The following is a 10030-nucleotide window of genomic DNA, read 5'->3' as shown; positions in this document are numbered from 1 at the left end:
GTCGATGGTGTTGAATCAACAAAGCTTAAAGTTTCATGGAACGATGATGATAGAAGGAAAGTTCTTGCTGACAAAAAGGCGATCAGTCTTCTTCATGGTGCTCTTAGTATGGATGAATTCTTTCGAATATCAACATGTACAACATCAAAGGAAATTTGGGATACTCTTGTAGAAACTCATGAAGGTACCGCTGAAGTTAAAAGATCAAGATTGAATACCTTAAGCCAAGAGTACGAACTATTTAGAATGAAGCCCAGAGAAACTATTCTCGAATTGCAAAAACGATTCGTTCATTTGACAAATCACTTGAAGGCACTTGGTAAGACTCTCACTACCGAAGAACTAAATCTAAAGGTGCTTAGATCTTTAACAAGAGAATGGCAACCGAAAGTAACGGCGATATCCGAGAAAAAGAATCTATCAAAGATGACTTCCGCAACCTTGTTCGGTAAACTTCAAGAATATGAAACAGAACTCGGAAGACTTGAAACGCATGAAATTCAAATGAAAGATTCAAAAGATATTGCCTTGAAGACAAGAGTCAAGCATCATGATAGCAATCAAGAGGATGAATCCACTAGTGAAGAAGATAATGAGTTTATCAAAAAGTTTGAAAAATTTCTAAGAAAAGAAAAGAAAAAGGAGATCATTAAAGAGGAAGCACCAACAAGGAAGATTAAATGCTTTGAATGTGGAGAAAGAGGACATGTCAAAAGTGAATGCCCTAAACTTGAAAAGAAGAACAAATACTTCAAGAAAAATAAGGATAAAAAATCAAAGAAAGCATATGTAGCATGGGATGACAATGAAATAAGTTCATCTTCAGATGAAGAACATGTGGATCTTGCGTTGGTAGCAACCCACCACTCCGATGATGAAGAAAATGAGGTTAGTAATGAATTTTCTCTTTTTGATAAAGATGTTCAAGATGCTATAAATGAATTGTTAAATGAGTGCAAAATTCTCTATAAAACTATCTCATCTCAAAAGAAAATAATATCATCTTTAGAAGAGAAGGTTAAGATAATAGAAGAAAAAGATGACAAAGAAAAAATCATTAGTGTTCAAGAAGATAGTGTTGCATGCAAAAATTGTGAATCATTTTCTTTTGAAATTGTTCAATTAAAGAGAGTCCTTGAAAGGTATGAAAAAGGACAAATTGGGTTGGAAGGTGTCCTTAGGCAACAAAGATTCCCTAATGATAAAAGTGGTCTTGGATATGCAAAGTCTAAACCAAGTACTAGTAAAACTATCTTTGTGAAGGCAAGTGAACAATTCAACAAATTGAATAAAGCACCAAAGGTTCATCATCATCCTAAAAGGTTTCCTAAAAAGAAACCGTATGTTCCTAGATATAGAAGTAACTTTGAACCTACTTGTTTTTATTGTGGTATTATTGGTCACACACCCAATGCTTGTTATGTAAGGAACTTTAGTGTTCCTAGTGGACATTATGTATGGGTGAAGAAAGGAACTAACTATGATGGACCCAAAGCCACTTGGGTACCAAATCAAACTTAATTTGTTTTGTAGGATTGCTTGAGGACCACTTAAAATCTATGGTGTTTTGTCTACTGGTGGTTCTAAGCATTTGATGGGAGACATGAACTAACTTTCAAATCTAGTTTTTAAGTCCAAGGGTGATTTCACATATGGAGAATACCTTAAAGGAAGAATTCTTGGCATTGACAAAGTTGGAGCACTAACTTTCATATCCATTGAGGATGTACTTTATGTTGAAAGACTAAAGCAAAATCTTCTAAGCAAAAGTCAACTTTGTGACAAAGGCTTCAAGATCAAATTTACTAAGGAAGAATACTTGATCATTGATAAAGTCACCAATGAGGTAAAACTCATAGGTAAAGAATTATTTGTGTTCATATTTTATAATAATTTATCTTTTTCCCATCCTTTTTGATAATGACAAAGGGGGAGAAGATATTTGTGTATATGTGTATGCTTGCTTGTCTCTAACATTTGCAGCCACAAAGAAATAATATTTCTCAAGAATCAAGGGAGAGCTTTGATCAAGGGGGAGTTATCAAATTTAGGGGGAGCATTCACATAATCGCATTACACTTCATATTTCAAAGGTTGTCATCATCAAAAAGGGGGAGAATGTGAAAGCAAGCTTCTACAATACTATGTTTTGATGAAGACAACTATCATAAGTATGCATCAATAAAGGATGAGCAAAAAGATCAAATAAGCTATGGATCAAGATTGCAACTTTCATGAAGATTAGCTTTGGTTAATTAATCTTCAAATCATAATGGTACAAGTTAAATACTTTTACATTTGATATTCTTTAGTGCTCAAAAAAAATCATATAAACTTTCATTCATACATACTCAAACTTATATATGCATGGCATAAGTTTCACTCCAAAGTAAACTCTTGTTGAAACCTTTTTCAAAGTCAAAATCCTAAATAAAGGTTTTAGGAACCGGGTTGTCCCTTTGCAGGAACCGGTTCCCAGCATTCTCAGTTTTCAGCTTTCTGTGGTTTACTATGGGGAACCGGGTTGTCCCTATGCAGGAACCGGTTCCCACGTTCAAAATTCAAATATTCTGCTGTAACGTTCAGCAGGAACCGGGTTGTCCCAGGCAGGAACCGGTTCCTACTGAACCAGTGTGTCTCTTCATGTTAAAATCTGTCCCAAACGAATTCATCTTTCAAACCTTTAACCATTGCATTGTTCTATCAATATGCAACCATTCTAAGAGGTATATAGTCACCTATATATACTATACATTTCAGATTTTATATGACACCTCTTTCATTACAATTTACCACACTTTTGATCATATATTTTCATCATATATTTGCAAACAAGTGTTTCATACTTAAACTTTTATTGAAACTTTTTCTACACATTGTTAGAAAAGTTTCTCATTCATACATAAACACTTGAGCACTATTTTATATCATTGTAAATTGTTTTGCTTGAAAGAGAAGATCAATCTTATAGATTGATATATGTTCATCAACTTTCTACTCAAAATATATTTTGTTATTTTTGACTTGCTATCCAAGATTGTTGGAAGTAAGGGTTATTGATTAGTGAGAGGATTGTTCTCATAATCAAGATAGTAAATCCAAGAGGATTGTTCTTGGTGGTTGAAATCTTGTTGTCCAGGATTGTTGGAAACAAGTTAGTGAAAAATCCAAGAGGATTGTTCTTGGTGATTTTGTTAGAAGATTGTAGGAGGAGTCTTGGTATAGGCTTGTACAAAGATCTAACAATAGTAAAATCTCTTTCGTGTTTGAAAGGGGACTGGAGTACTCTCGGATTGTGAGGGGAACCAGTATACATCATTGTGTTCTTTACTTTTCCGCAATTTACCGCTTTCATCACTATTATCAAGAAAAGAAAAGAACCATTCAAAAGCCTTCAAACACTTAACCAAAAACAAGTACAAGTATTCTAAAAAACCGGATAAATCATTGAAAACCTAATTCACCCCCCCTCTTAGGCGCACTCTTATACTTACAATCCTTTCTTCATCAATCTTCAGCTTGGGGATACCTCTAACAGCTTCACTTGATAAAACTTTCTTCATACCTTTCAAGTACAGGTGGTCAAGCTTTTGATGCCACAATTTAGCTTCATCTTCATTTGACATCAAACAAGTTTAAAGACATTCAGTTTCTTGAGGACTCCATGGATAACATTTATCTTTTGATCTAGTTCCCTTCATGATAACTTCACCTTCCTCTTTTGTTACTAGGCATTCAAATTTTGTAAAGTTAACTTTGAGACTTTGGTAGAAGAAAACCAGTTTGGACGATAAATTATGAAGAGGTAACAAATCTTTCCAAGGAAGAAGAAAACTTAATGGTGATGATGATGGCTGAGAATGGAAGTGATCCTTACCTATTCGAAGAACCATTCAAGAGCATGGAGTGGAGAAAAGTAGTGAACATGGAAATGAAGGAAATCAAAGAGATGTAGTTTATCGATTATGTTGGTTTAACATCTAAGTTTCTATGTTTATATTATATTTAAAATCAATGAATATCAATCAATCAATAATTAATTTGATAAACTATTGTTTCTCGTTTTTTTTTTAATTTTAATTTTTACAAAATGACTTATGAAAACTTTTGCAAAAGAAAGAGAATACAAATTATTCAACCTTTTTTAGGTGTACTAAATTAATCGATTATCTCTGATGCTATCATCTGAGTTGAATTTTTTTCTTCTATATAACCAAGATTTTCAAATAAAATATCCAAATAATCAACATTTCATTATTCAACCTTTTTTAGTTGTACTAAATTAATCGATTATCTCTGATGCTATCATCTGAGTTGAATTTTTTTCTTCTACATAACCAAGATTTTCAAATAAAATATCCAAATAATCAACATTTCAAATTATTTTCCAAAGTAACCATGTTTCAAACAAAAAATTTCGTCACAAAGAGGATGCGCCAATGCTACTGACACATGCACTAAAAAATTAACTTAAGTGCCAATGTCCCTAGCGCATGCACTAGTGTCCTGCCAATACTATGAGCACATGTTTTTGGAACTTAAGACTATGCGTCAGTACCCCTGACGCCATAGTGTAATATTTTGAGTGCATGCGCTAGGGGTACTAGCACGTGCTCTTAAGTTTTAAAAGCATGCACCCATATCATTGACATGACACTGTTTCATGCGTCAGAAACATTGACACATATGTTAAAATTTGAGTACATGTGCCAATAATATTGGCGCATCCTCTTTGTAACGATTTTTTTAATATGAAACACGGTTACTTTGATAAATAATTTAAAATATTAATTATTTAAGTATTTTATTTGAAAAATTTAATTATTTTAAAAAAAATCGCTAAATTATATTAAAATTTGAATTGTATTAGAATTGTAACTATTCACATTCCTTAATATTAACAATATTAATCTAGAGTATCTTTATTTGTACGTAGACTCTTTTTTAGGCAAAATACAAACACTTCTCAAATATTATTCTAATTTAGACTTTTTTTCTTTTAATTTATTATCATTAATTTATTTAAAAGAAAACCCTTTCATACTTCATTTAATAATAATGTTTCTTAATGAAAAAGATAAAGAATTCAAAAAAATAAAAAAAAATAAAAGAAATTAAAAAAAAAATTGGAGGAAGGTGGGATTGTGATTGTGATAAATTTATTCTAATCAGATCTGAGTGAAAACGCCTATAAATACCGAGAAAGCCACTCTTCATCACTCGCACTCTGTTCTCTGCTTCAAGCTACTCCTTAACAAGAAGCAACGAAGACTCACAGAGAACACATTAGTCTCCTACTCTTAACACCCCAAGGTACGAGACTATTTTCTTCCCCCCTCTTTTACTTCTTTCCACTTTCCGTCTTCCCAATTTCCTTCCCCTAATAATAACGATAAAATCAACTCCTTAATTCAACTCCATTTTCTACTCTAGATCCATCGTTAAACCTTGCATGAACACTGTTTATTATTCTAGATCTGATTCATAACGCGTAGATCCACTGGATCTGAAACTGTAAATCTCGTAGCTCATCAAATCGCTGTTCTAAAACTATGATTTTCGTTAATTCATAATCAGATCGAATTTTTTTAACTTTTTTAAAGATGAATTGAACTCAATTAGTCAATCACTCGTCCATGTTCAAGTCAATTTCCACTTGATTTACGTTAAATTGACTCTCTATATTCAAGATCGAGTTCATTCGAACTTATATAGTTATAGTTGCTTATTGTGCATGTTTTTAATCGTTGGAATGTGAATCTCGTAAGGTTTTGAATATTGAATTACTATTTTGTTGTTATTGTTGTTGAAATCTGGAGTGGATTTGGTTTACAGAAAAATGGCATCTCATATTGTTGGATACCCCCGTATGGGTCCCAAGAGAGAATTGAAATTTGCTTTGGAGTCATTTTGGGATGGTAAAAGCAGTGCTGAGGATTTGAAGAAGGTGTCTGCTGATCTAAGGGCATCCATCTGGAAACATTTGTCTGATGCTGGGATCAAGTATATTCCAAGCAACACTTTCTCTTACTATGACCAGGTACTTGATGCCACTGCTACTCTCGGTGCTGTTCCACCGAGGTACGGATGGACCGGTGGGGAGATTGGGTTTGATACCTATTTCTCGATGGCCAGAGGTAATGCTACAGTGCCTGCTATGGAGATGACCAAGTGGTTTGACACCAACTAGTAAGTGATAGTGATGCACACACTATTGTATTGTTTGTTTGGTTGGTTTTGTTATATTATTCTGGTTACTGATCTGTTTTGTTATGTGTTGTGTTGATGCAGCCACTTTATTGTCCCAGAGTTGGGTCCTGAGGTGAACTTTGTTTATTCTTCTCACAAGGCTGTTGAAGAATACAAGGAAGCCAAGGCGGTATGTTTTTTTTCTTTCTATTTGGGTTAAATTTGTCGAAGTAAATGATTGCTTTGTTAGCTTAGCTTAATGTTTAATGTCATTGTGAACTATTGGTATGCGGATGTGGGCATTTTTAATTAGATCTGGATTTGAATTTAAAAGATTTTTGGTTGATGGGTATCTTATTATAAATGATTAGTAGTTTGCATTATTGTGCCTTTCTTGTTGCCAAGTGGGTGCATGGTTAAGTAGTGTTCTGCTCACCTGTATGGGTTCATTGTGCATTTTTATAGATAAGTTAATGAATATTTGAATTGTCTTGCAGCTTGGAGTTGAAACTGTTCCCGTCCTTGTTGGTCCTGTATCATACTTGTTGCTTTCCAAACCTGCCAAGGGAGTTGACAAAACCTTCTCTCTCCTATCTCTGCTTCCCAAAGTCCTTGCTGTCTACAAGTAAGAAGCTTAAATTGTTGTGGGGCATTATTGTTTTCTCGGCATATTTTGTTTATGTTGTTTTTCTAACGTGCTTTTAATTATGAATGCAGGGAGGTTATTGCTGATCTCAAGGCAGCTGGTGCTAAATTTATTCAATTTGATGAACCCACACTTGTCTTGGATCTTGAATCTCACAAGTTGCAAGCATTTACCGATGCATATGCACAACTTACACCTGCTCTTTCTGGTATCCAAGTTCTAGTTGAGACCTACTTTGCTGATCTTACCGCCGAAGCATACAAGACCCTTACATCTTTGAGTGGTGTCAACGCATATGGATTTGATTTAGTCCGTGGAGCTAAGACTATTGATTTGATCAAGGCTGGATTTCCCAGTGATAAATTGATCTTTGCTGGAGTGGTTGATGGAAGGAACATTTGGGCAAATGATCTTGCTGATTCTCTCAACACATTGGAGACTCTTGCTGGCATTGTAGGCAAAGGTATTTATTGAACATTGTACATTAGAGACTTTGAAGTAAACGTTGTCACTTGATGTATCTAATTTTAAAACTGTACGCAGAGAGAATTGTTGTATCCACCTCCAGCTCACTTCTTCACACTGCTGTGGATCTTGTTAACGAGACCAAGTTGGATGATGAAATTAAGTCATGGTTAGCTTTTGCTGCCCAAAAAGTTCATGAAGTAAACGCATTGGCTAATGCATTTAATGGCAAAAAGGACGAGGTAATATCCATTTCTTTCTTACTGCCACTATGGTATTGTATTTAATAATAAAATATAAATGCACAATTAAGAAAATCAGAAGAATCAGGATTAAGTAATGGGTACCTGTAATATTAATAACCAGTGCCTGAAATATTAATAACAAATGTCAATAGAAACATCAGACAATTGTTAGCAGTGGTAAGCAATATATGCAACTGTCATTAGTTTGTTTGGGACTTTTTGAGGGTTTCTGATAAAATTTCTATTTACAAATGCAAATTCCTGTTTGTTTCTTGACATAATTCACTGAGTTAACGCATTTTCATTTTCAGGCCTTCTTCTCTGCTAATGCTGCAGCTCAGGCTTCAAGAAAGTCCTCTCCAAGAGTGACTAACGAGGCTGTTCAGAAGGCTGTGAGTGCTTATTTCTTCTTTCTGTTTAACTACTAATTTTGTTTATTTGTGTTTGTGGAGGTATTAATTATACCTTTTCTATTCAACTCTCAGGCTGCTGCATTGAAGGGTTCTGACCATCGCCGTGCTACCAATGTCAGTGCCAGGTTGGACGCCCAACAAAAGAAACTTAACCTTCCAATCCTCCCAACCACCACAATTGGATCATTCCCTCAGACTGTAGAATTGAGGAGGGTGCGCCGTGAGTTCAAGGCTAAGAAGTAAGATAATGCTGCGACTGTGGATCTCTTGCCTTGTTTATTTGACATTGTGCATTCCTTTATTGATTCTTGTTGTTTTATTCAGGATCTCTGAGGAAGAGTACATCAAGGCAATCAAGGAGGAAATCCGCCAAGTTGTTGAACTTCAAGAAGAGCTTGATATTGATGTCCTAGTACACGGAGAGCCAGAGGTCAGCTTTCATCATCTCCTTTAGTCTTTTTAAATGAAGATAGCTTTATTAATCTTGGATTTAGCTAACTTTTATAATGCTACTCTGAGCTTAGATTGCTGATTCAAAAATTGTAGGCCTAACTAATTGTTGGTTTCATTTTGTGCAGAGGAATGATATGGTTGAGTACTTTGGTGAGCAATTGTCAGGCTTTGCCTTTACTGCCAATGGATGGGTGCAATCCTATGGATCTCGTTGTGTCAAGCCACCAATCATCTATGGTGATGTGAGCCGCCCAAAGGCAATGACCGTCTTCTGGTCAGCTCTTGCTCAGAGCTTCACCAAGCGTCCAATGAAGGGAATGCTTACTGGCCCTGTCACCATTCTCAACTGGTCCTTTGTTAGAGTTGACCAACCTAGGTATAAACTAGACCCCTTTTCACAGGAAAAGCTAAACATAACTAAAAAAGAGAGAGATGATCAGCATTTACAATATATTATATTTGGCATTTTTAACCTTGTGTATGTGAATCTATTTGCAGATCTGAGACCTGCTATCAAATTGCTTTGGCTATCAAGGATGAAGTAGAAGACCTTGAGAAGGGTGGTATTGGTGTTATCCAAATTGATGAGGCTGCCTTGAGAGAGGGACTTCCATTGAGGAAGTCAGAACATGCTCATTACTTGGACTGGGCTGTCCATTCCTTCAGGATCACCAATGTTGGTGTTCAGGATTCCACTCAGGTATGTTTACCTTTCAAGTATTAGGTTCCAATTTTTTCCTTTTCTATTTCCCTACATTGTTGTACTAAACTTTCATATTTACAGATCCACACTCACATGTGCTACTCAAACTTCAACGACATCATCCACTCCATCATTGATATGGATGCCGATGTCATCACCATTGAGAACTCCCGTTCTGACGAAAAGCTTCTGTCAGTCTTCCGTGAAGGAGTTGTTTATGGTGCTGGAATTGGACCTGGTGTGTATGACATCCACTCCCCAAGAATACCACCTACTGAAGAGATTGCTGACAGGATCAATAAGATGCTTGCTGTGCTTGAGAAGAACATTTTGTGGGTCAACCCTGACTGTGGGCTCAAAACCCGCAAGTACTCAGAGGTTAAGCCTGCCCTCGCCAACGTGGTTGCAGCAGCCAAGCAAATCCGTAATGAGCTTGCCAAGTGAAAGGGTTCGTGTTTAAGGAAAGAGAATCTCAGCAGTCATATTGGCTGTGTTTGATTTTACAGCAAAGGATAATTTTGTGCTTTGGTTGTTTTCAATAACTGTGTGCAATATATTTAGGTATTTAGTATGCTCTATGAGCCATTAATCCCACCCCCTCCCAAAATTTCATTTCGCTTTGTTTCTGAAATGTTTGTATCCGTGGCTCAGCCACAATCTTTTATTGATATGCATTTTTACCAGTTTTGTGCAAATAAACATGAGTACTTTAATAGTCTGTTTTCAAATGCGGCTCACAAAATATTACTCATTGTTTTGCACCAAGTTTTGCAAGGATATGATTAAGTTCATGTTTAGTGACTTGTCTTGTACGTCTCGGACCCTACAACCATGAAGACCTTTGATAAATGATACTCCTCCTATTACACTTGAAACCACTTTCTCGTACTACTACTACTACTACCCAAAGTCACTA

At 35.5% G+C, this 10030-nt stretch overlaps 1 protein-coding gene across 1 annotated transcript; it reads left to right on the top strand.

Annotated features, from left to right (window-relative positions):
• The first annotated feature begins 5156 nt into the window (after positions 1 to 5156).
• LOC131609945 (5-methyltetrahydropteroyltriglutamate--homocysteine methyltransferase) lies at positions 5157 to 9797 on the top strand. Its single transcript, XM_058881781.1, has 12 exons — positions 5157 to 5313; positions 5836 to 6189; positions 6292 to 6379; positions 6687 to 6814; positions 6907 to 7298; positions 7379 to 7542; positions 7857 to 7937; positions 8031 to 8197; positions 8283 to 8388; positions 8537 to 8787; positions 8910 to 9111; positions 9196 to 9797. Exons 2-12 carry the CDS (start codon positions 5840 to 5842, stop codon positions 9556 to 9558), a joined length of 2292 nt encoding a protein of 763 aa, XP_058737764.1. The 5' UTR covers positions 5157 to 5313; positions 5836 to 5839; the 3' UTR covers positions 9559 to 9797.
• The last annotated feature ends 233 nt before the right edge of the window (positions 9798 to 10030 follow it).

The sequence above is a fragment of the Vicia villosa genome, linkage group LG6 (assembly GCF_029867415.1).
Source record: "Vicia villosa cultivar HV-30 ecotype Madison, WI linkage group LG6, Vvil1.0, whole genome shotgun sequence".
Lineage (NCBI taxonomy): Eukaryota > Viridiplantae > Streptophyta > Magnoliopsida > Fabales > Fabaceae > Vicia > Vicia villosa.
This window is presented reverse-complemented; position numbering and strand designations above follow the sequence as displayed.

Coding starts and splice junctions, on each gene's coding strand:
- LOC131609945 (XM_058881781.1), top strand. CDS start 5,840: ATGGCATCTCATATTGTTGGATACCCCCGTATGGGTCCCAAGAGAGAA. Junction 6,190..6,291: donor AAGTGGTTTGACACCAACTA/GTAAGTGATAGT, acceptor GTGTTGATGCAG/CCACTTTATTGTCCCAGAGT. Junction 8,198..8,282: donor CGTGAGTTCAAGGCTAAGAA/GTAAGATAATGC, acceptor TGTTTTATTCAG/GATCTCTGAGGAAGAGTACA.